The 26,979-nt window shown below is 40.5% G+C and overlaps 1 protein-coding gene across 1 annotated transcript in view; it reads left to right on the top strand.

Moving 5' to 3' along the window:
* Window positions 1-8,570: 8,570 nt before the first annotated feature.
* The window catches only part of LOC134548661 (pinopsin-like), a 74,136-nt gene continuing 55,727 nt past the window's right edge, over window positions 8,571-26,979 (top strand). Inside the window, exon 1 of the mRNA XM_063393555.1 lies at window positions 8,571-8,953. Within this exon, the coding sequence (XP_063249625.1) occupies window positions 8,602-8,953 (352 nt within the window). The 5' untranslated portion in view covers window positions 8,571-8,601. The remainder of the gene's footprint in view (window positions 8,954-26,979) is intronic.

The raw sequence follows: 26,979 nt of genomic DNA on the forward strand, positions 1-26,979 counted from the left end.
TGAGAGCAATGGAATTGGTTTGAGAAAGAAGAGGGGACATGACCCCAACTATTCTTCACTTGCTGTGGAGTCAGGGAGCAGCTGGGATCTATTGTCTGCAGACTCTACAAAATGCTTCTCTGTGTCATTAATTAGATGCCTCTTTGGAATCTTTTGGTAAATTAAATACAGGCTGATTGTGATTTAAAAATTCAGATAAGTCCAAAAATGAGAAAGAAGCTTAGGTAGGCATTTCAGAGCCTCACAGAAGCCTAGGAAAAATCATCCCCTAGAAATAAGACAGGAACCTACAGAACTTGCTGTGATGGTGAAAAGGTAGGTAAGGCAAAGTTTCTAGACAGAACTTCTAGCATCTTTCATTAGGCCAGATAATATACTTGGAAAAAAAGATAAGTGTTTTGCATACAACTTCTAGCCTCTATTACAAATAATATCTTTTATTAGACCACTTTTTGGAAATTTACACTCCTCTGCTCATCTGCTCTCAGAAAAGAGTTGGATAGAATTTTCAAGGCACTCAGTGTGTCTCAAAACACATTAGATACCTTTGTGTAGTTACCTCTGTGTAGTTAACCGAACATAAAAATGTTTTTAGGTGAAGAAACTTGGCTTTGACTCACAAATTCTGTCTTAGTTTATATGAAATTGAAACTGTCTTCTTCCACACAGTTGTGAAGGCATTTAAAAATCTTTTAATACAGGTTTTAATATGATGTAACATGTTCTTAAATCCAAAACAGGAATGACTGTATTTTTATATATAATCCTAAATTTTAGTAGCTGCTTTCATATGCTTTTTCTTCATATGATATCTACAGAATAAGGAGATTATGAGCAATTTCAATCTTGGACTCACATCTAGTGTTCTCTCTCCAAATTCAAAAACTGTGGAATCTGTGCCATCCAAAACATCTAAATATGTAATCCAGGCCAATGCATTGTCTGCTGCCATTCTTTATAAGGTTTCCTAGGTGTAGGTGTGGGATACTGTGATAAATCTGAGGATACCTTGGTTTTGCTTCATTGTTAAATGCCATCCCAGTAAGGATTTTAAGAATTATTAGAGGTTGCAGCTGTGGACAGGCAGAAAAGTTTTCCTCCCTTTCCCTATGCTTGATGCACCTCCCATGGCTGATGTCTCTTTTGTAAAAGTAAGGAAAGTGTAAGGAAACTTTATTTTTTCTGGTTGGAGCACCAGAACAGGGGTTACTCCTAGTGCTAAGCTGGACTAGCTGTGTCTTTCTCAAAGAGCAAAATTAGAGAGATTATAAATGAGGATACTAAAAGCAGTTCCTACAGGAACATAACTTAAAGTAACTTAAAGGACTCTTACATGCTTTCAAATAAATAGTATCTGGACACAATCTCGACTTCCCACATGTTGTACAAATGTAGCTGAACACAACAACAGGTGTTCTCAGTACTGCTCCCCACTTGATTAATATGCTGTCCCTTCTTCTGTATGATATTTGAGACTTCACCAAAACTCACAAGATTTATTTGAAAGCAAGAGGTAAGCAGGAAATTCATGGAAGATGCTGGAATTCTCTCTCTATTTTTTTTTAATTAAACCACCCCAGGAATTAAAATGAAACACTCCCACTTAATTTCTGAAGCACCACCAGGATGTCAGAATTAAAATCCAAATGGACATCACCCAGAGCATGGCAGCTCTTCACTGACACACCCTGGCAATTCCTAATGCTGCCAAACTGCTCTGAATCTGTGAAACAAAGGAGATTCAGTCAATGTAAACTGCCTGATGATTGTTTTGTACTGATGAGGGGGTTTTTTCTTTGCTGCTACAACCCATTTTTAAATTCTTCCAAGTTCATAGCAGGTAAGTGAATTTCAAATTACTTCTTTTAGTATTTTTAGTAAACAGTTTTGTCTGACTTTGCTCCAGGTAATGAAGTTCAATTTAACACCACATATTTCCATGTTGTTGAAAAATTATTATAAGTATGTGCAACTAGTGGTTGTGCTTATTTTTGTAAGTAGATGCAATAATGGAGAATTTCAGAGGTAGGCATTTTACAAGTGACATTTTTAAAAATGAACACTCTTAATTTAAATTTTAGTTAGGCATCTCTAAAGGAGGTACACTCCTGTTCTCTCTCTGAATGTGACATTTGCACAATATTTTGGTTTTTTTTTTTTTTTTTTTTTTTTTTTTTTATTCTGGGAGAAGCAGTTCTTAGTTTACAGTAGAATCCTAATCAACAAAATTGTGATACAATGTGTTTTCTGAAAATGATGGTATTAAGTATTTTCCTGATTTATTTCTTCAGAAAGTTCTTATTTTATTTAACAAAATAGTTTTACTTAGGCTGATTTTTGGAACAAAATATTGTTATTAATACAACATATGAGGCCCGCTTAAGCTTCCACTGGGGAAAGATTTTATGAATGAACTTCACAGCATCTTTTTGCGGGACTATTTTTCTATAACAATAAGTGCATTGGTTGGTCTGTCTTGAAGCCAGAGATGGTGAAAAAGTTACAAATGTGATCAGATAAGAGGTTAAATCTAGGCGGACTAATATGATTATGATGATCACTTTACAGGCTTTAACTGTGATCCACAGATTTAAAGACTCATTAGAAATTCGGCAAGAACCAGAGTTAAGAGATGTTCCACGACGCAAAGTATACTCTAGAATGTTTTTCTCTCGGTGGTTTTATTCAGCAATTCATTCCCCATGGGCACTTTTTCTTCTGTAGAAAGAGCAGAGCAGTATGTCTCAAAGAGCAGTGTAGTAGTAGGCAGTAGTAGTGACAGAAAGAAACAGAATTACACTGTTTTCCAAGCCATATGCTATTTCTGCAATACATTGGTTTTCAGATGTATTTCTGAAAACATTGGTTTCAGCACACAGCAATCATAGTGCTTGTTCAGTCTGTAAATGCTTAAAATGTAAAGATTTCTGGAAAACACAGACAAAGCTGAGGACTGATGAATTACACACAAGATGAGTTTGATTTTGGTTTTGTCAAGTGAAACCCGCCGCGTTTTGACACCTTTTTAAACTGCCCGCTGCCGAGCAGGTGTTTACAAACACCTGAACTTGTTTAACAAAACCAGACAAAGTGTTTCCCAGCAGCCAGCGTGGAAAGCGCCCAGCCCGAGCTCGCTGAGACGGCGAGCAGCAGCACCAGGGATGCAGGGAGGGGCAGCACCCCCGGCTCAGGAGGGGCAGCCGGGCTGGGTGCGGGTGGATGGCGCGGCGCTGGGTGCCCGCTGGGTGCCCGGGCGCTGGGTGCCCGCCGGGTGCCCGGGCGCTGGGTGCCCGCCGGGTGCCCGGGCGCTGGGTGCCCGCCGGGTGCCCGGGCGCTGGGTGCCCGCCGGGTGCCCGGGCGCTGGGTGCCCGCCGGGTGCCCGGGCGCTGGGGGCCCCCCGGGTGCCCGCATCGCTGGGTGCCCGCTGGGTGCCCGCATCGCTGGGTGCCCCCCGGGTGACCGGGCGCTGGGTGCCCGCTGGGTGACCGGGCGCTGGGTGCCCGCATCCTCAGCTGCGGCACCGCCCCGGCCGGGCGGAGCTTGCGGGGGCCGCGCCGGAGCCGCGGGCGGGAGCGGGACGAGATGCGCCTCGCTCCCTTTCTTTAAAGTAGTAAACCCGTCTGTTCACTCTCGCCCGCCCTCTGGAAGCTGGATGTCCTCGCAGCCCGCCGGGGAGGGGAGGGGAGAAGCAGAAGGGCGGCCCGCCGCCTCCATCCCGCGCAGCGGAGCGCCCCGGCTGCCGCCACCGCCGCCCCGGCTGCCGGGGCTCCTGCTGCCGCCGCTCGGGACGTGCCTGCCGGAGACTTGGGTGGCTGTTTTCCCTTTAGGTTGCTGTGGATGAAAGATACAGGTGGGTTTTTCTTCCGGTGTCCTGTGCCGCCCTCCCCTACCAAAGAAGTGTGAAGAAGTTTGTGAAAGAAGAATCCTGAGCGGAGGTTGGCTGCAGAGGCTCTTGCTGGGTGCAGTGTTTGGGAGCCTGGGGTGAGCCCCGGTGTTCGGGAGGGGCTTTCAGCCCCCGCCGCTGCCGCCGTCCCGGCCCGGGCTCTGAGACCTTCTGATGGCTTCAGCCCAGCTCAGGAATGGGTCTGTCTCATCTGCTCTTAGCATAGACATTTCTCTGCTAAACTTCCTCTTTGCACGTCAGAGGCGTTGCCTTAATTTTAAATATACTTAACCAAAGCAGCTTTGTTTTGTTTTGTTTTGTTTTTTTCCCAAAAGCAAGGGTTTACCACACTTAGATTTTCCCCTTGAGTAAATAATACAGCGTTCAAAAGCGTGAACTCCATCACGTGTTCTGTACTTAAGTTGTTCTCATTTCTGTGTCTGTGTCACAAATGTGAAGTAAGTCTGTCGATCTGCATACAAGAGATTCTTCCACAGGCAGGAGGTTTTGGGAGCTGGGAGACACCCGAACTTCTGAACGGTAGAACCTCCTCTCAGTCTTGTAGCTTAGCTCTAAAGACCTCTCTCTGCATCTCTTGAAATCTTGCAGTGTGGCTTGGAGCATGGAAAAAATAGTCCAGAACAGGTGGGAATTCTGACTTCAGTGCTGTGAAGTCCCGTGAAGACCCTCGTCTTTCAGCTGTGTTTTAAAAGAATTGTTTCAGCTGATACCTGTGTTTTTGGATGTTTTCTGTTAAAAACAATTCAGTTTCTTATTTGGAAGATGAGGTTAAATGTATGTCAACTTAAAAATACAGTATTCCTGCCATAATTCTGTCAGCAGGTCAAAAAAGTGCTTGTTCCTTCGTAAAATTTCATCGAGAATTGTCTTTGGAATGTTATGTAAGGGGGTTGGTTTTGATGGTTTTTTGTTTGTTTGTTTGTTTTTTAATTTAACTTTTCATTAGAAATACAAGTTCTTAAATGAAGGAAAACAACTATTTTAAACCTGATTTTTATTTGAACTGAACAACAAGTTCATTTAGGGTGTGTGGATATGTAAATATGAGGGGGTTTTATAACTCCTTTATATTCCAAGAGAATAATGTAGATACAATGGAAAACGGTAAGGTTTTTTTAGTAATATGAAGGTTGTTTTCATTTATTTTATGCATTTTCTTCACGTTTTAAATATTTAAAGTGAATTAACCATCATCTTTGGCATGTTGCACAACCTGCAAGAGAAGGTGGTAAAGAATCTCCCAGCTGGAAACCCGTGAAGCCAATGTGTTCAATAAGTTATTTGGGAGCAAAGTGAGAAAGGAAATAAACCAGCTTCACTGCTCAAACTAATGTGTGGTGTCAAGTGCGAAAAGAAGCCTCTCACTCTCAGTATTAAACCCTGTGTTCCCAGAAGCTGATCTAACATCTTCTGAAACCTTATTTTTTTTCCAACAGACTACTTCAGAGAAAATACAAGCACTGATGGGTGTCTGTTTTGCTGTATCTTCAGACTTTTACTGTCAGAACCAGTTAACAGATGCAGCATTTAATAGCTGGTGACGTTAAATGAACTTTTGGCCGTTTCACCTGGCTTATGTTTTGTATCACTTTGGGTATGTTTTCCATTCCATGTCAGCTCTGACAGATTCAAGGGGACAAACTGGATGCACATTTGCTTGCTGTGGATGGAATCGTAGGTTTCATTGTTTTGGGGTTTTTTAATATTTTTGAGAAGCAGAATTGGCAATCCTGCAAGCTCCTGAGTTTGCTGGGAGTTGGGAGGGTTGAGGCTGTACTTCTAGCTCATGGAGCCCTGGGGAGTGCAGTGTCACCTGTAAGACAGGGTTAATAGAGTAATCTTTATTAAACCAAGCTAACTCTCTGGAGGACAAAAAAAAAAAGAAAATCAAGTGAACCTTTGAGCAGAAAAGCTCCTGTACAAGTGTTTTTTAACAATAATGTGCATTATTCAGTTAAATGTTAACATTAGGTAAACTTGGACCTATTCTTCAAGGGATTAGTTATGAGAGTTTAGAAGCTTTTTTGAAATCTGAATTCAGTTTTTACCTCATCCATAAGTGTAAAAACTTAGACCTTTTATACATGAGCACTTTATACGTAAGTCTTAGAAAGAGACTTACTCCCACATAGTCCAGACCTTCAGATGTCATCCTCTGCAGACCTCTGTCTCTTAAATTCACCCAAATCTTCTTGAAGCTCATCTGTGTGCATCGTGTTTGTCCTCTTTTGACGTCAAGTAGCCACATGGCTTGTCCTTCACAGTGTGGATACTAACATTTGAAAATGTGGCTTACACTGAACTTTCAGGACCTGCTCGTCCTGCCTGTGCATTAAGCTGTCATTTCCCAACACACCAGGGCAGAACTTGCCCAGCTAAAGCAGTGTGAGTGGTGGTCAGTGGGGAAATGGCCTGGGCACCGGGCTGTGCCTGCACACCTGGGGTAACACTGCTGAATTCTGGTCAGCTGAGTCCCATCCAGGGAGTAAATGTCCTTTTATAAGGACTGTAAGTACGAACTCTTGATGTGTTTTTAAGAATGCAGGATAACTGTATAATAGATCTACAAGTTATTATTTATATTTTGAGCTATATTTTTAATCATAGGATAATTTGTGTTGGAACAGACATTTAAAGGTCATCTAGTCCAACCCTCCTGCAATAAGCAAGGACATCTTCAACTCAATCAGGTTGTTCAGGTTGTCCAACCTCACCTTGTACCCTTCCAGGGGTGAGCATCTAACACCTCTCTGGGCAACCTGTTCCAGAGTTTCACCAGTCTTGTTGTAAAAAACCCTCTTCATTATTGACCCCAAATTGACCCTCCTTTAGTTTAAAACCCTTACTCCTTTGCTACAGCCTCTGCTAAGAAGTTTTGCTCCATTTTTCCAAAGTCCCCTTTAAGTACTGAAAGACTGCAACAAGGTCTCTCCAGAGCTCTTCTCCAGGCTGAGCAACCCCACCTACCTCTGCCTGTCCTTACAGGAGAAATGCTCAGAAGAGTATTTTTAAGATTTGGGTTTCGTTCCACTAAATTTTAACTCTGTTTTTTTAAACACTATTGCAAGTCAATTTAGCATATATTCATGGTTTGACCCAGTTAGTTTCCTCCTATAACCTGCGACCAGAATTGGGTAGAAGATTTTTTTTTCCAGAATTGTAGGAAGAGGACTTAAAAAGTTCTTTCTCTTAGATATGTTACCTGGGACCTTTTCCAACATAAATTACCATGTACTTCCTAAAGGAGGAGGAAAAAATAAGAAAGTATCAATATTTCAGATTCTCAATGACCAAACAGTAGAAGGTCTGTGAAGTGTTCATAATTTACTGACCAGAAAAAAACCTTAATACAGTCTGTATATGTTAGACTTTGAAATCACTGCAACCCTTAGCACAGTAAGTTTGTGAAAGTAGAGAAATAGAAAGACAAAGTACTTATTCTAAATGCTTGACACATGAAATAGAAACTTTTGTATTTTTTAGTCCAGCAAGCTATGGGTATCATGCATTTTGCACTGAGGAGTGGAAATTCATATATATACATATATATATACATATATATATATATATACATACACACGCACAAACATTTCCATTTAAATGGAAAATTGTGCAGAATTTTCCTGCAACCACAGAGAAGGTAGGCTATGTAGTTATGAATCCACATTAAACACTTTTGTTTCACAAAATACACAAACAATGTATTCACTGCATGTGGGTAGAATTTACGCCTGTGATAGATGTGAGGCTTTGGGTGTCTGTCTGCTTTATAAATAATAAAGGAAGACATCTGTTCACTGGTAAATGGGGGAGGAGAGATATTGTTATCACAAATATGCAAACCTTTGTGTGCTTGAGGGACTGCATTTGATATCTTTCTTTCTGGGTAAAGAAATACCTTCTCCTCCTAAATTTGTCATCATTTTAATTAAGGTCAAGCCAAAAATGAAACTTCACTTGGTGTAGATTGACTTAGTGTGGAGGAAGATAGAGTTCTTCCTCTGGGAAGCTGATGCAAAAGATGTGTTTGTCCATGCATTTTCTTGCGTGAGGAACTTTGCTAGGAAAACTGTGAGCTAGGGAAAAATTGGTTAAAACATCCAAGGAAATGTAAACAAACTGATGTTTCTGTTAAAAATCAGAGTGAAAACTGAAAAGAATGAGATATATTTATTACAGTTCAAAATAGGAGGAACTGCTAGTACATTATGTACCTATTTTTTGGTCTTTGTATGGAAAGAGTTGTTCAGTTTTAACCATTGGTTTTTTCTGTATTTTCAGAAAGGCACCTATTGTCAGAGGCAAAGAGGGTAGCTGCCATTGATAGGGCTCCATTTGCTCGAAGGAGGAGACCCTGCTGAAGCATCTTTTTAAGATACCTTCCATTCTGAGCATCAAAAAAATCATCTAATATTTTCCTAGGTTTAAACAAGAAAGATGAATTTGACGTGATTGTTCACTTGGTTCTGCTGCCCTGGAGATGCTGCAGAGCAGACCCCTGGAAAGACACAGTACAGGAAAATAGTCCTGTGCTGCTGTTTCACACCTGCATAACCTGCACACCTGCATAAGAGATATCTCATCTGAGCAAAGATCAGCGGGCTCCTGAGATGATTTAATCTGTGGTAGAATGACTTCTGGGAAACTGCTGGAGTACTTCAGAAAAGGGCACCCAGCATCTCTGCCCTCACTGATCCATGACAAAGTCCAAAATGAACCACACTTGGATATATAACCTGAGCTTTGGTGCACCTGCAGATCCTGTTGAGCCAAGGGCTGGACTCTCACGAAGCGGGCACACAGTAGTGGCTGTTTTTCTTGGATTAATCTTGGTTTTTGGTTTCTTGAACAACTTGGTTGTCCTCATCCTCTTCTGCAAGTTTAAAGCCCTTCGTAACCCAGTCAACATGCTTCTCCTGAACATCAGCATCAGTGACATGCTAGTGTGCATCTCGGGCACTACCCTCAGCTTTGCATCCAACATCCGTGGCAAATGGATTGGAGGGGACCACGCTTGTAGGTGGTATGGCTTTGTCAATTCCTGCTTTGGTAAGAGCTCAAAGGTGATTCTTCACTATTCTTCTTTTTAACACTGGTGCATGAAGCAACATGATTAGGGAGATAAATGCTCTTCTGTGGTGAACAGAAGGATACTTTTATTCCCTCGTTTTGGTCAAGCACAAGTGACCTCCATAATTTGAATCATTTTAAAAAAGACTTTATGACAGAGTAGCAGAGATCTAATAAATATTTCCTAACGTATACCATTCTTCAAAATTACTTATTTCTTAAGAGCTGAAAATGGAATCTGAAAATGGCAAGGCACTGGAGAAAGTTTAAGTGTATGGACATATATAATACTTTCCTCTTTTTCAGGAAAATCAGTGCCATTGCTGAACTACAGGTCCCTCAGTGCAGTTTCTGTCATGAACAAAGCCTCCTGAAAGTAATCTGTTTACCATTTTTAATTATCTCTCAATCTATAATATGAATTCCTCATGTCCCAGAGAGTGAGTTCTCATCATTAGATGATTTCTGTTCTGCAAAGCAAAATCTTGATTTTAGAATTGCATGCTTGCAGTTTCAGTAGAAAATTAAGTTGCAGGAATAGATTTGTCAGAAGTGATGGGAAAAGTATTCAGAGTTCTTCCCCTGTCCAGACAAAATTTTTTTGCAACCATCTTTTGCATTAGATATAGTGCAAAGTATAAGATATATTTTGCTAGATATAAGTATTGTAACTGGATTTTTTTAATTATTAGAAGAAGATAAAGGACAGTGAACAGTCAGAGGGCAGCCTTCATGCCTCCAAGGATGAGGCCTGTTGCTTGAAGATGCCTGTTGCATCACCAAGCAGTGACCCTTTCTTCATTTATTCCTACATTCATAAAAAGATCCACTAAAGCATGAACTGGCCTGTGGGTGCATGTCTAGATGTGATCCCTATCTAACCCAGACCAGGGGCCTTGGCGCAGCTCCCTCTTGCCCTGCATCCTTGCTTTGGTGCCTCCAGCCCATGAGGACAGGACAAACACGTTCCTGGCTCTTCTCCCACCCTGGATTGCAGCAGGTTGTGTAGGTCCTTTGACCCAAGAAATGCTCCCACAGCTCTTGATGTAAAATCAGGTGGTGGATTCAAACACACGTTCTCTACCTGAATTATAAACTCTGCTGCTTCCAATGGTGTGGTCTCTGGTACCTATGCCTTCCTCAAATGTGAGCTCCACTCATGACTGTTAACTCATCCTGGCAGTTTCCTCTGGGAAACTGAAGCATCAGAAAGTTAGTAATGCTGTGTAATATAAGAGCACTTACTTTGGCTATCAAAAGAATAGACCCTATGGTCAACAATACCTTGGCTTGTTTTGGTAGATTGTTTTCAGTTGGGTCTGTGCAGAGCAGAATGGCATGTCTTCTTCCAGGTTTCATTTCCATTTTTGTGTGTTTTATGAATTCTAATCTTTTTGTAAGTAGTTTTCCAAGCAGAAAAAGTTAGAACTGTTTTTTTTTCCTCCATACTTTGAGCCTTCTTTTTATTTTTTACCAGTGGGAGGGGAGAATGACATTTGAAGAGAGGGGGAAAAAGAGGTGGGCGTTCAAGGGCTTAGGAATAAAAGTAGGTTAAAAATGACCTTTTGAGCCTGCTGGCTTCTGTCTGGGTACATAAGAGTTACCATCCCATTCACTGACTGTGGAATTAAACCTGCAGAGGGGTGAGTTTCTCCCAGAGTGTTCTGTTTGTGGGATAATTCTTCAAAGTCAGGTCTATATGAATGGAATGCATGGCAGGAGTGCAGATTTCTGTGCTATTTTGATCTGTTTTCATGTGATAGTTTCTGCTATAATTCTTTAAATCCGTTAGATCATCAAGGAACACTTAAGCAAACCAAACAGCAAAACCCCGAATGCCAAAGGTGACCTCAGCTCCTCTGAGTGATGTTGGCACTGTCAGTGGGGTGTCCTGGGAAGCTGGGGGTGCCTAAATGCAGGTAGTAATTAAACTGTGCATAGCTCATGTGAAAGTCTTGAAGCCCTCACATTTTTTCTTTCATTAGTGTGTGTAAAGGGCATAATGAAGAAGTTTGCTTGCAGAGTTTTAATTAAAAAATGTTGATTGGGATATAGCATAAGTAAAAGCAAATAACAGGTTGCCTAACATTTATATGACTTTACAAACAAATTTTATCTGCTGATAAATATCATTATTCATCCTTTAGCTATTCCTGAAAACATCTCATACATTTATTAGCTAGAAAATCAGCTTTCCCTTCTCGGTACCTCATGTCATGGCCCATAAAAGATAAGAGAAAGGGCCCTAATGCTCAAGATCCAGCATAGAGACATGTGATAGGAAAGGCAATAAGGATGAACTGAAGTTCAGCATCGAGGCTGATAAGAATAAATGCTTCAATATTCTTATCTGAGCATTTTTTTGTCATGAGATAGATGATCTTCCTAGGATAAACAACAGTATAGGAAAATACTGTTAATGATGTTAAGTGTTAATGATATGAAGTGTTAATGATGTTAAATGTTTGGGGATATGGTTTTGGGGTAATTACTGTGGTGCTGGGTTGCTGGTTGGACTAGATGGCCCTGAAGATCTCTTACAACCTTGTTGATTCTGTGATGCTCTAAGTTCACTGGCCCCACTAGAACTGCACTTCCTTGTACTAAATGAAGGTATGTACCTTTTATTTTTCTAACTGCAGTATTTTTCTAAATCACGATGAAGAAACTTCAAGTGGACAATTAATCTTCGTGACTTGGTGATTATTTCATGATGTGTAAGATACACCTAAGCCAGATTCAAACTGTTAAAATATTTATAAATACAGTTCATTCTTGCAAGTCTTCTGAAAGGACTGTATTTTAAAACGTCATTTTCCCCCTCCCATTTGTTTTATGATATGGTGAAAGCCTCCTTTGTGTTTTACACCAAATGGAGAGGGAAGGTGTTATCCTTCACGTCTGTGGCTTGGGTGAAACCTGAGGGAGTGAAAGCGGCAAGTTTTGTTTCAAATGAGAAAATTTTGTTTCAAGTGTCAATGCAAGGTGAGAGAGAGATCACTTTTTTTTTTTTCCTTCTTTTAAAATCACATGCCTGGGAGATGATCTGGAAAGCAGATCTGATTCCTATCCCAGCAGCATTGACAGAGCAATGTTGTCACTTAGCAGGAAATCAAGTAAGCTACTTACCAGGCAATCCATTGCCTGCCCCCGGCACTGAAAAACCATGACCCAAGAACCAGCAACAGGGCTTTGCCATGGGCACGGTGGAGAAAAATTATGGACAAAGTGTAGTTTTTAGTTTAATTACTTGCTGCTATCCCTATATCTGCTTTGTGATTTCAAACCATACATGGAAAGCACAAGGTTTGGAAGCTAATGGAAAGTGCAGGTACTGATCAATAAACATATAATGGGGATTTTAAGGAGAAATTTAAATATCGTGAGATCTGCTATGGAAGTATGAGCTGTTGGGTCTTGATCTAGGGAAGCACCAGGAATGGAGTTAGAGGAGAAATGGCATGGTCTGTCCCCAGAGTAAATGATTTTACGCTGGTGCTCCTCCTTGATTGCATCTCTGTTAAGCAGATCACTGCAGTGGAAATTGCACGTCACTGAGTTGGGAAAATGGATGGATTTTTAAAATTTGCTGCCATTACCCACCACTTTGTCATGGTTTGACAGGCTCATGGTTATACATTTAAGCAAACATGGGAAGTGACACAGGGACAGGATCTATTTTCACAGCTGAACTCTCAGTAAACTTTGCAGGCAAGGTGAAAAAAGGATGGCTAAATATATCATGAAATTATTAAACATTAGATTTTCATTTAAGAAAAATATATTATTTTTAAGCCTCTCCCATAGACACCACATACACAGGATGTGCCATCCTAAGATTAAGTTTGTTTTCCAGTTTTGACCATCTCAATGTAATCTTTCCACAGTGCCTTATTAAACATTTCAAATCTTTGGACAGATGAAAACTTGCAGAAAAAAATTGTCTTTTCCCAAGATACTTGCACTAATGTGAACTTCCCAGACATGTAGGACTGGCAGAATTTGAGCTCAGATGGCTTCTGCAGTTCATTCTTACAGTCACCACTCTATGCCATGTCATATCAGGATTAAATAGTAAATAGATTGATACATATGAGAAAGACAAAGCTCTCTGGCTCCAGAAATCCAACACTAGATTCTAATGCTGGAAAAGTTCCAAGGCACATTACCAGCAGGGAAATTTTTGCCTGTTGAACTGTTAGCTCTTGTTTTCAGGTGTCTGCTGGTTGTTTTCTCCTTCTTAACCCTCATGGTGGTCAAAATACCTGGCAGCTTGTCTGAGAAGTTGTTTCCAGTATTTCATTGTAAAAAATGAATCCTGATTAGTGCTATGTAAAAGAACATCACTGTTCTAGAGGAGCCAGAGATGCCAATGTCACACGAAAGCCATGTGACTCGACGAATGTCTTCCCACACAGCATCCTGTCAGTCCTGGCTGCAGCACAGGGCTACAGTCCTGTCTGAACTGAAGTAAGGCATGTAGAGGTGCCCTAATGTCCACTGATAACTCAAAGTCATACTTAAATGAGGACTTTAATATTTTTAGAAACCCTGTACTCTATGTGTAGATTTTTTTTCAGTCATATTAAAGCAGTTATTGATTTATTCCCTTGTAAACTGCCAGAGAATGCAATGAATGAGAAATGGAGCTGCTCATGATTTTGCTTTAAAATTCAGCTGTCTCATGACCTTAAACAAATAATTTTCATCATTGTATTTTACCTTGATTTTATATAATGTGTCTTAGACTCACAGCATTAAACTAAGGTACTCACATTTAGAGTATAGACTTCCAGCATGCTGGAAACTCTCTGTTCATGGGATGCAGTTGAGGTCTCAGATGTAATAAATCACTCTTCTGTGGAAAGATACAATTTTTTTTCCCCAAAAAAGATATAATCTCACTTGACTTGATCCTGCAAGAACTCATCTGATGTTTTCTGAGCTTTGATGTGGCAAGTACTCATCTCTCAGTGCAAAAACACTCTTAGCAGCTCCTCACCTGCCCACTGATCATTGATTGCCTCTTTTTCCAGTGGGCTTGGAGTGCAATTAAAGGTGATATTTCTATAAATAAAGCTGGTAGCAAACACAACTAATCAGTAATGCTTAGGAGAACAGTTCTGCAACAGACCCTGAAAACATTCTCTTTTTGAAGTGCCTAGACTCTGTTATGCCTGCAGTCATTGTGACCCATACAAGCTTTCCTCAGTAGTTGGTCAGTATCAGAAATAATCTGCTGGTTCCAACAGAAGGGGGAAAAACGAGTGCCTGGCTCATGGGATTAAGTAAAAAATGTTTACAGTCCCTTTATGAAAAAAAAAAAAAGGAGAAATGCTGTCACGACCTAGAGGGCTTTAGTTACTTTAATACAGTGTAACGATTGACAGTTCGGCCTGAATTTTTTTATGTAATTTCAGCACCTTATAGGCATTTGATTTTATAGTAAACAAAAATACAAAAGTAGTTATTAAGAAGATATGTAATCCAAATTCCTCTTTTGGCATCTCTTCTTTAGAGAAACTGAAGTTAGCCTGCTATACATTAGGTGTTGTATTCTTTTACCTTTTGCTTTTTTATATTAGTGTTTCTGCTACATTTCTAATTTAAAATTTTGTGTACGAAAGTACACAGTTTCTTTTGTGTAGCTCCTCACTGGCAGACCATGAGATAATGAAAAAAAAGTCCTTGATCTAGGATAAACATGATTTAGCAAAACCCCCAAAATATCAGTGTGTTATCAACAACAGTCTCAATCTGAAAAGAAAACATAGTACTATGAGAGCTACTGAAAAGAAATTACCTCTACCCTAGCTGAAAAGCAGGACAGTGTCATTCAATTTACCCATTTATAAGGTGTTACACATTGTAGGTGTTGATGCTAAGGGTGTTAAGAGCTTGTGGTGTGCAGTAGGTGTCTGCAGCAGCAGCAGCCGTGGTTTTTTCTCCTCTCCCTGCTCTGGGTAGCTCCAGCTGGGGCCTATCTCCCCACCAGAGTGCAGTGAGACTGTGGAGTGTACCAGAACCCCCACACTTCCCTCCTCCTCTGCTCTCTCATCTTTCATCACTGCAGAAATTCAAGCAATGGCTCAAACAGGAGCAGGAGAATGCTCTGAAAGCATCCACAGGTCCACTCAGTTTGCACCAGCAGCTACATGTACATTCTTTACCTTAGCTGCCATCGTTAATGTTTTCTGGCATGCTTTGTTGTATGATCTAGAATCTAGAGTCTGTTTTCCTAATGCCTGTACAAAAGAAAACAGCAAAAAACATGCAGGAATAGTGACAGTGAAGGATGGACAACAGCTTGTGTGTGTGTGTCCCCAAAAAGAGGGACAGAAGAACAGAAGAATTTTATTAGGAAATCGATCACCCCTTTGGCATCTCAGTGTACAGATGTCATCTGTCCATGCAAAAAAAATGTTCTGCCCATGCCCAAGGTCTGGTTCTGTGCATGTGCAAGTGACTAGAGGTTTCTGCCAATATTTGATCCTTTCCAACTGGGCAGCCAGGTCTGCAGCACAGTTGCATCCTTTTGGTTCTGTGTTATGGCCCCACATTGCAGAATGCTGGAGGTTTTATGCAAAGGAATACACAAACAACATCAGCTCACATGGACACCTTGAATAGGAGTTTAAAGGCAAAGACCATGTTGGATTTCTTGCAGAATTACCCTGATGGTGAATTGAGTCTAAAAGGTCACGGTTATAAGCGCTGCTGGAGATGATGCAACAGCATTTTCTGCCAGAGTTCAAGTTTAATCGTTGACATTTCCAGGCCCTTTTCCCTAATCCTGGGTCATGGCATTAACCCAGACAAACAAACAAACAAAAAAATTAAAGAGCAGTGGACTGTGTTTATGAAAGTCTTTTAAATCATATTAACTATGTGTTTAATAATCTCTAGGAACTGTTAAGACCGTCCACATACTGACACATCTGAACAGAATTTGGTATCTTTTGGAAAACTTTTAAGCTTCAGTAGCCTCTGAAGTATGCCAGAGAGAGGATATTACCTTTGGCAGTTCACACCCAAGTTATGTACCTAGTGACAGTGTCTGAACTCACGACCTTTAATTTCTATGTCTTTTTCTTTTTAGGAAGCGTTTAAGCAGAGTATTCCAATCCAGTAAGCAAATGAGACTTACAGATTTTCAGTGATAAAAAGGATATAGAACATTGACATAGTTCCAAAGAATGGCACAATAACTATAAATTTCTTTTTTCCCCTCAGCTGTGGCAAAACTTCATACTTAAAAGTAATCATTAGAGCTTGTATTCTTTTTCCTTTTGCTTGGGGCTTTTTAATATTAGTGTTTCTGCTACATTTCTAATTTAAAAAGTGTATTAAGTGAGAAAATAATTTTGTTAAATTATGACACTAAAAAAGAAAAATAAGTTTCTTTGAAAGCTAAAACTATTCTGTTTGCATCTGTGATTTTCTACATATCAACACTAGCTGAGAAACTGCTTTTGAAACTGAAGGTTCAGTAATGTAAATAAACTACAGCCTCTACTGATTCGCAGACCACTTAATTGCTTCTGTGGTTTTCTCAGCTAATATGATTCACTTTTTAAGTAATCCAAATGCCTCCCAATACTGGGAGATTTGTGGATTTGGTTTTGTTATGGGTTGTTTGGGGTTTTTTAAAACTAACTCAAAATGACCTCTGTCTGCTGTAGACTTTCCTGTAATTGATACAGGCAGGAGGAACATTCAGAATCTGCAGACAGCAAATGCAAGGGAGCATCACTCCGAGTAGGCATTTCATCCCCATGACATCCCCCCATCCCATTTCTGTCAGATGTCACTGTGCTTTCCCTCCTGAGCAGCTGGGACCTGGTTGCCCCTCTCTCCCCTCCATGCTGTGCTGATGATCCAGTGAGGATCAGGGGATGCAGTCAGGGGATCATCCCATCCACAGGTGAAACCTCAGGTTCCTGCAGCTGCTGGACTCCCCAGGCACCTCTCCGTGGTCTGCATGGCAGTGCCTCTAATCAAAGTCACCTGGTCAAAGTCATCTTTTCTGCCACTGTGCCAGACTTCATCTGCTCCAGCTGAAGGTTTCTCCTGCCAGCTATCAGCAGCAGGCTCAATTGCTCTGGGCTATTTCAGCCAACAAACCTTCCCAGCATGTTGTAAAATTATGTTACTTCTCCTGTTTGTAGTTTCTTAAGCCTATTTCACAGAAGATGCCAATATGATGGAAGGATGGTCTCATCCTGTGGCCAGATTCAAACTTCTGCTGCTCCTTAAGAAAGTATAGCAGCCACAAAGCAGTGGCTAGTGACTCACTGGGCTAAGCTGGCAATTTTACACATTTCTATTTCACAGTGTTTTATTAGAGGCAGACATTCAACACCTGCTAATTTTCTAGTGTTGTTTTTCAGTTATATCTTCTAATGTTTCTTTCCCCTGCTCCTATTTTTGTTGTTTCTATTGGTTTCACTAATGCAACTAAGAGCAGAAATAGTAGATAACTATGGCAAGAAGGAATCAACAGGCTTCAGATGAATCACAAGAAGGAAACTTCTTTATGTTGACTTATTTTTGTAGAGATTTGTAACAGTAGAAATTTGTGCAGGACAAAGTGACTATCATAAAACAAGGTATCAAAAAGAAGACTTGATTGTAAAAAAAATCATAAGGAGTAAATCATTACAAATCCACAGCAATGTAAAACTTTGCTTAGGTGAGGACTTTGGTAATTTCTAAAATTCAAAACCATTAGTTAATTCACATACGTGGCATTTTATTGCTTAATATCTAAATGTTGTCTGAGTCTAGCACAGACCTCTGAGTACTGGAACAGCACATTAACATCTGGCAAGATTTTCTTTCAGCTAAGAAATGGCATGAATTTTACAAAACCACAGATAATCCTGTTCAACTTGACCTTATGAGAATTTTAGGACGTGCAATGGTTAGACTTAATCCTTATGTGCGTGTGCACACTGAAGCATTATTGTTTGCCAGATTTAGAGTTTTGGGGTTATTTGTATTCTGCATTCACCCCCTGCATGACCCCCCTGGAGTTACCAGGGGACCTCTTTAGACAGCCTGTTTAATCACCCTGATGAAATCAGGCGAGCTGTTGGGGCGCTGCGCCGCAGGCAGCCCACGGCAGGGCAGGGTGGGCACTGCTGTCCCCGTCACTGCTGGCAGCAGAGCAAGCACTCTCTGGGAGGCTGGTGGCCATCCCTGTGACTGATCTGTCTGCCTCACTGAGAGTTCAGCAGGAGCTGATTAGAAAGAGTTCTAGGGTAGGAGAAAATATGGCAGTGATGACAAGCTACAAATGCTGCCTCTCAGTGAAAGCATGGAGTATGTACATGGCATTTGTGAGTATATGATCTGTATGTTCTGTACACTGACTGTGGTGCACCAAGTAACTCTTCTCTGTGCAAATCTTGGTAAAAAATCACAGCAGTTTGCCCTAATGTATCCAAACTTTGACATTTTGCTCTGTTTTTAAACTGCTCAATTTTCAGAAAAAAAAAACATGCGGCAGTGCAAGATGGGCCAAGGTCCAGCAGTGGCTGCATGAGTTTATTGAGGATTGCTTTACTATGTGTACTTCTTAAAACTGAAAATGTGTTTCTATTTAATATCCTTGAGAGAGGCAAAGACCATACCACAGGAGTAGGATGAAAGGCTGCCAGATAAATATGCCAGTCTGGATTTAAATAGACTTTTTCTAATGGGCAGAAAGCAGGTTATGAGGCAAGACAAAGCCTTAGCTTAATATACTTTGAGATAAGAGCAGTAGACATATCACCATCTGGTTTGTTTCATGGAACAGTTTTTCTCTATTGGTCAGTGCACCAAGGGGTGTTTAACAAGGAATTTGAGAATGAGTAGGAGTTTTACAAGTTAATATCTTTTCTAGAGTTGTGGGCACTCAGACCTCTGGAAAAGAAATACTGATATCAAATACAAGAAGGTATTAACCTCTCACTGTGCTGTAATTGTTTTTTCTTATCATTTCAATAGCTAAGTTGTGCCTTGCAAAGTATAGATATCAAGTATATGCCATTCAAAGTATTTTTCCTAGCTTTTCTTCTAGAACATTAAACCTAAAGCTGGGATAATTTTCAGCATCCAGTGATATTTTCCCAATACAAAGTACCACAGCCTGTAATTTGTGGTGTAGGGACACCTGTCTTTCCTGAAGAAGTAGTTTTGAATCTAATAGGTCTTCTTGCATTTATATCCCATTCCACTTGCTCTCAGGAAACCTGCAAAATTTTGGTATGCACAATATAATATATCAATGGATTCCACTTATTAACTGTGTACTATACAAAGAGAAGTACCTTCTCAAACCTTCAGTTTGTTTATTCTGAGTCTGCAACCTGATGATTTGATTTGAAAATCTACCTATTGTAGGGAGCAGTAAATAATTTTTCCCTGTCCACTTTTTTTTCTTTCTTTTCTCTGTTTTCCTTTTCTAGTAAGTCCTGATGTTTGCTTTTCTAAATGCTGCTGAGCATTGCTGCTTAGTGGAAGTGGTTTGTGTAAAGTTCTCTGTCATAACTGTCCTTGCAGAGCAGTAGGTCAGAAACAATTGCTGTGTATTTAAAGCCAGGTCTGTTTTCCTCCACATGTGGCTGTTTACATCAGTATTACCTCTCACCTGCTCAATGGCTCTGTTTCACGTGGTGGTGCTGCAGTACTTCACAGTCAGATTTTGTTGATTTTGAGTGCAGTATGATCAGAAAACTTACCACTTTTCCCCATCTTTTCCAGATCATTTATTAATGTGATAAATAGCCCAGGGCCTAGCACAGATCCATAGGGAACTTTCCTGTCCCCAACTTCCACTAAGAAAACTAATTTTTTTCTCCTGTTTTTTATTTCTTACCTCTATTTAATTATTTATTCCCATGAATATTTGTTATTGCATGACAGCTTACTGACTTTAAAAGCCTTTGGGCTAGTCAATGTTATTTTAAAAACCAAGTAGGTTTTATCCCAGTAGGCATCATCCCTGTCCGCACGGCGCTGTCAAGGACCTCTGATGAATTAAGTAAGGTATGGCTTCCCTCCATGATAGCCATGCCTGCCCCAACATGTCATACCTGCACTACTGTTCTTTCTGTGCAATGTCCACACATCTATCCAGTGCTGCAGATTAGACTTATTGGTTGGGTGAAACTGTACTGTCTGCACTGGTTATATTTAATTTTTTAAAGGATGTAGCAAAAGATCTCTTTGAGGTCCTTTGGAGGGGTGAAGGAATGGATTAAGGAATGGGGAATACTGCTTTTCCTCGTTGCACATCCTTCAGCCACCACAGTGATCTTGGACAAAGACAGGAGAAGCCTTCTCTGGTGTTTCATCTCACCTCCACACCATGAGAGATTGTGGAGATGTAAAACTGCACAAGAAACTCCTGGCTCAAAGGCAGTGTAAAGTCATCATATTTTGAGACTGTATTCATAGTATCAGATATGACTCTTTATTGACCAGTTAATATCTAATTAGAATAAAAACCAATTTGACTACTAGATATTATGAAAAACTTGACTCAGAAGAGTTAGCATTTGTAGTGTGTTCCACCCTGAGGAATGCTTAGTGCCAAAGAAATCCCCCAGATTATAGAAAACCTCTAGAAATATACTCTTATTATTAAAAACAAGCTGTTGGATTCAATCAAAAAGGAGGAGCTCATTGGAAGGACATTGGCTATGTGCTCTGGTGGATGCTTGGCTCGTTGGCTAGCAGATGCTAATGCTGTCATTTCACCTCTTAGCTTATTTGGTGCCATGTCCCACATACAGAACCCTCCTGAGACTTCTGTTTTCCAGCTGTGCACATCCTTAGCGTGAAGGACAGTCCTGGGGATGCCCCTGCGTTTCAAAAGGAGCAGTCCTGGCAGGGGATGGGGCCCCTGCAGGATGGCGTGGGCATGGGGATGCGGCAGTGAACCTGACTGCCCTGAGAGCGTCCTCCTGCCACGCCAGCACTGCACATCCATTTCTGCTTTTCTCACGCACATGAGCCCCAAGATTTCTCCCGAGATGTTGCTGTACAGGAGCTCCATCTAGTGCTGACATTTCTTATTCCGATTCCCGAAGGTGGCAGAATAAATCCACTGATACAGAGACAGCCAAGTCAGGAAGCTGAATTTGCCAGGGCGAGCCTGCCTTCCAGAATGCAAAGGGGTCCTGCATAACATATGGAAAATGAGAAGTGAGCGTTCAGGGATGTTTTCCTACTGGGCTGGTATCATTGAGATGCAGAAGGGAATTCTTTGCGCTCTTTATGCCACTGGGAGTTTGTTGGTTGCATGGATAGGCATATTAAAACATTGCAGAAAAATTTAGTAACACTCAGTGATGCACATTAAGTCACCAGATAGAGTTAGGAATTAAGACCACCTTTAAAGCACAAAATAAACACCTTTTAAAAATCAGCAAAGGAGGGGGGAAAGAGGAAAACTCAAGATATTTCTTTCCAATGAAAAGCAATACATGCTGTCTGTATTGAAGATACCACCAAACACAAAGGAAAGGGTAAAGTGTACAAAGGATGAAACACAGAAATAATCATTGATAAAAGAGCAAGAAAGATTTACTGAACAGGACTAGTAATGCTTGTTGTCATATTTCTCTCAGCAGGATTGGATCCAACCAATCAATCCAGTGATTTCTCAGTGATTTCTTTCAAGTGCAAAGCTAAACTACGACTCCATTAGAGTTAAGCAGGAAGATAATTCTTTGGAGAAGGGAGTGATTGCCTGTTGTAATGGACTCATGATTCCAAGTCATCTTAGCAAACGAGACCAGACAATTACAGGCATTAGATAAATGGCAATTGGTGGATTTATTTCTATTCAAAGTGAATGGTTGTAACTGCTAGCACTCAGCAAATTATTGTGGAAAATATTTTCTCAATTTCAAATAAGTAGAAATGCTTTTAATGCATTAAAATCAAAAGGAAATTGTGCTCTGATCACTAATATATGGGAGCAACTTGAATAAAAGTCACTAAATTAAAGAATATTTGGGGTTTTGACCCTTTTTTAACGTTTGACATATAAATATTTAATAGGCATATCCAAATAAAGCCTATAGTGTTTTGGAAGCACACCCCATTCTCAGCTGCTTCTGTCAGTATTTGAGGCATCCATTCACTCCTCTGCAGTTCATATTCTTTATACCAGCCCTGAACTTGTCAGTTGTTATATTCACATTGTGGTTTTGCTATATCATAAAAAGTTCTGCTGTGATTTCCTTATTCACTGAACTTCAGGCAATCAGGCTAGTACTTGCTGGTTGTCCACCAAGACCAGACCTCACTTTGAGTCCATTTATCTTAACTGTGAAATATCCTTTAGGTTCAGCAGGCTTTCTTTTTAACTCTGGAAAGGTTTGGAGTCTTTTGCCAAAATCTGCTGGCAGTTGGATGTGGGCTCATGAAATATGTATCTCTTTTTTTTTTGGTCAGGGTAGAAAAGGAAAAAGCAGACAAAATTCTGGAGGTTTAGTGAAGGATATGGCCATATATGGCTGCCACTCTCCAGACCTGTTTGAATCCCTTCTGAATATGTATTTGTAATTCTCATCTCAAACAAATGGAAAAAACAAACAAACAAAACCCCCCAAAACCCAAAAACCAAACCTCCCAGAACAAAAAACCGAAACTTTTGATAATAGTATTTTGTGAAAGCCCATATTCACAATCTCTCACGTGTTTCTCTCTCAGATTTGCTCTTTTATGGTACCTTCCCACTAGCCCTACTGGCAGTGAAAGCTGCTGTCTAACTTAACTGTGTTCTGTCAATTTTACTGAATTTGTTTAATTCCAGGCTGCCTATCCCAGATTTCACAGACCAATCAACACTCTCACTGCCACTCTTTGGCAATTCCAGTATCATGAAAAATGAGGTGTAGCCTGCAGAACCTCACTGGAGACTGTATATGACATAGATTTTTCCCTAGCAATGAAATGTCTATTATGAGACCCAGAGCTAGAAGGTAAAATGGAATTTCAATTTTTATTTAAACTATTAACAAGTTTTGTTCTTTTTTCCTCTGTGATTGCTTAGGAGCTTTTCGTATTTTACTAAAGTGCATATGTGTCCTGGTTTAGGGCAAATTTGGGAGGAAACCTCCAAAGGGGTCCCTCTAGAAAGCAAATTCAAGCGGCCACTCCCCGCAGCTGTTTGGGAGACATAAATTTCCTTTGAGAAGAGTGGAAAAAACTCTTTATTTCACAAGCAAAGTACTCACAAATGTGAGAAAATGAATGATATTAAACAATGGAACCTCTCGTTGTTCTGAAGAGATGGCAATCCAGAGAGAGCCCTTCTGTGGTTCTGAGTCCACTCTGTGGGTGTGTGTAGCAGGATGGCTTATATCATAAGGTAGAGCTATCCACAACCTCAGGCCTGGGCCTAGTAGGCCTCATACGTCCAACATACGTAGTACCAGATAAGGTTATCTGGTATTGGGAATGTGTTAAGGTAGGAGTGTTAATAGCATAGAACAGTTGCTGAGAAAACACGGTGGCTGCCTTAAACTGCAATAGCTTACATACTTCTTTACTCTCGCTGCCTATCAGAATGCACCTGTTCTTGTAAACTATTCTGTCTGTATGTAACCCGCCATCTCAAGGAATAAAGGGGGAGTACGTGCTTATAACCATAGTGGTCGGACTCGCGTTACTCTAGTCCCCGGTCTACCAGGCCTCAGCTACAGGTGTGTGCTCAGCTTTCTCTCAGTCTCTCCAGGGCTCGGTCTGGTGTCCCAGCCTCAGTGCAGCTTGGGGAGCTCCCAGACAATAGTCCTGGTGTCCTTGGACTGAACAACGGCTGAACAGCTCCAAAAAAACCTTCTGGCCTCAGCTAATGACAGAAAAACCATTGAAAACAGCAAGGGAAAACTCCCCATCTGTCTGCAGAGCGGAGAACTCTGGGAGCACTGCTTATCTCTGTGTTTTGAATGCAGTCACGGAAAAGTTCCACCGCTTTTCCTTCTCCCCTCCTTCTCTCTCAGATCGATTTTTAAACATGCAGAACTTATTACTGGGCTAAACAGACAAATGGGGATACAATTCAACATTGTAAATTGACCCCAGGACAAAATGCTATGAGAAAACCAGGTCAACAAATCAGTGAGTCAGCTTTTGAAAATTTCCGCTTTTATCATTATAATATTCTTACCTCCTCACTTGCAAAGAAATCTCTGATGGCAGCAACTACTGGAGTGAGTACCACTGTATTTTTGTGGAAAAAATATATTGATTTTATTGGAAGCAGAGCCCCACAGTTGTACTTTACTTATCAATATTATTATTAATGGTATATAAAAATTGAAACAAAAGTGATGATAGAATGGAATGCTCTTACAAAGTCTGTGATGCTGTGGCAGTTGTTAGGTAAAATACTTTGGCCCAGAGCAACAAAATTGTTCCTGAAGGATAATCAACCCTTAGAAAAAGACTGTTTCTTTTTTTTAACCTCTTTTTGCTTCTGAACCTCTCTTGCAAATACTAGACCTTGCAAATTGTATTTCATGCATAGTCCCTGGCAGATGATACTAAGATATGTTTTCAGAAAGGCTTCTAAGGAGATACAGAAGTACAGATATGTTGGAAATGTCATGACTTTTAAGTTGCTTAAATTGTTTTTGTTTCATTTTCATGTGTGGAGTGTTTTATTTCTGTAGAGTACTATCAGAAATGCTCTCATTTATATTCAGGAAAGTTATTTCCCTTGAAAACAGTATTGAGTCACTAATCAAACTAGTTTTGTATAATTCAATAACATTCAATACAATTTGAATGTAGCACATTCAGTAGCACAACTTGTAATTAACTCAAAACTTGAAATTAGGGATATTAAGAGGTTTCATTTGAAGAGAGCTGTTTATTACTACTGTTCTTCTGTGTTTAAGTCCTTGGGCAAGCATGATGAAAGCCATCATCCAGAAGAAACAGCAGAAGAATACCTCAGCACAGGATTCCCCAATATTCCCAACTTGGGGTGTATCTCCATCTTACCTCCTCCATCTTATTGTGCCACAGAGCTTTTTAGCACCTTCTCTAGCTAATGGATCAGCAGATTGAGCAGTTGAGAACTGGGGGACTAGAAAGAAGCGAACACAGATGTGTTAGGATGCATAACCTTTCTGAGAGACCTAACTGTTGCCCCTGCTAGGTATTTACCAGCACAGCATTTGGGAGACCAGAGCATGCCTCTTCCATCCCTGCTAATGTCCCTGCAGCATGGCGCTCTTCCTTGCTTGCTGCCTCTCCGAGTTCACTGTTCACCATGGCCTGACTTCAGAAGGAAAGGTGCAGCTTTTGGTGGGTCCCAGCCTGGCAGCTGCTGGTTCACGTTCCTCTTGTACTTCCAGCTGCATGTGTCCGTCCCTGGCTGTGTGACTGTGAGACAACGCCTGTGAGTGGGTAAAGTCAACCTTCATGGAGGTTGGGTGTGGGAAATCTACTCTGGGTTTTTGCAAGCCCTGGGATTTAGTTTTTCTCCACTAATTTCTTGTTGAAGAAGATGCTAGTGCACCCCTCCATTCTCAGTCTGCCTGAGGTTACCTATGTTTTCTTTTCATTGTCCCTGGTCCTTGATAACTGGAGCACAGTGCAGGATATCCCTTTCAACATGCAACCAGGATTGCTCCAGGAAGCCCCAGGACTCTAACCACGATGTAGTGTGACCTTCAGGCCATTTAAGAGGGCAACTATGTCTAAGTTAGTAGTCAAAACGTTGATCCAGTGTGGGCTGGATTCCTGGGATTCTCAGTTTTTCATAGCCTCCAGACCATGGGTGAGCTGCATCCCCTTTCCAATTACTACATCAGTGAGCAGCATAAACCATCAAAAACTAATAAGAAAATGTAACGCTTTTAGCTAGAACCCATGGGAACAAAGTGTAATGATTTGCTGTGCCTTTCACAGCAAACTCTGTGCTGTGCTGCCAAGGAGAAATGTACAGATCCTTAAATAAAAGTAAATAATAGATAGTGTCTCAGATGATAGCCCTATAAATAGATGTCTGTCCTGGTTTATGACTTGAAATTTAATTTCTTGCACTCTACTCACTGCACCTAATTGCTGTGTAGCAAGGCTTATGCTCCACACCCAGCTAGTCTCAAAGTCACTTATTTCCATGGCTAACTTTTGAATAATTATACATTCCTGTAATGCAATCTGCAGTGGAATTTTTGACATTTTTCAGTACTGTTCAGTGAAAATCTCATTTTTGTTCCTATATATGCAGGAAATATTGGGGGAGCAAATTACATTTCTCACTGTGATTGACTCCTGTGGAGTTATTTGTCTAGGTACCAGCTTGAGGCTCTAAATATTTGTTGGAAGCAAATTCCATTTAGATTTGCAATTTGTGAACCTAATTTTGTTGCAGTTCTAGAAAAAAATTACTCATTTGAAATTAATATACACAGTCTACACAGTCATAAATGTTACTACTCAATAAGAATGAAACATTGGCATAAAGAATTATAATTATTTTCTTTTTATAGCTTACATTAATTTTTTAATTTTGTTTTTTGGTTATTAAGGCCGTGGAGATTGCATTTAAGTCTTTTCTTCAGAGACAATCCTGAAGTATTTAATTGCTTTTTGTTTTTAAGCTGAGATTCTAACTAGTTTCTCTGACTGCAACACATAGTGCATGAAATAGAATACCAGATAACTGCAGGATTCCTAACAAAGGTCACAACAGTTAAATCCACCTGGCATTAAGAGAACTCTGTATGCAAAGCTGGGAGGCATAATGAAAAGTGGGAGGCTTTATTCTACTTTAGCCAAAACAGATTACAAGAAAGGTATGAGGAAAGGCTGAGGAAACTACAAGCCTGTTAGTCTGAAATCTGTACCTGGAAAAATTATGGAGAGGATCACACTGGATGCTATAGAAAAGCATGTAAAGGACAAGGCAGTCATCAGTTTTTTGCTGGCAGCTCATTCACTGCAAGCTGACAAGTCATGCACACCTGATCCTCGTATTTTATTTTCAGCCA

This window comes from Prinia subflava, chromosome 3 (assembly GCF_021018805.1).
Source record: "Prinia subflava isolate CZ2003 ecotype Zambia chromosome 3, Cam_Psub_1.2, whole genome shotgun sequence".
Taxonomy (NCBI): Eukaryota; Metazoa; Chordata; class Aves; order Passeriformes; family Cisticolidae; genus Prinia; species Prinia subflava.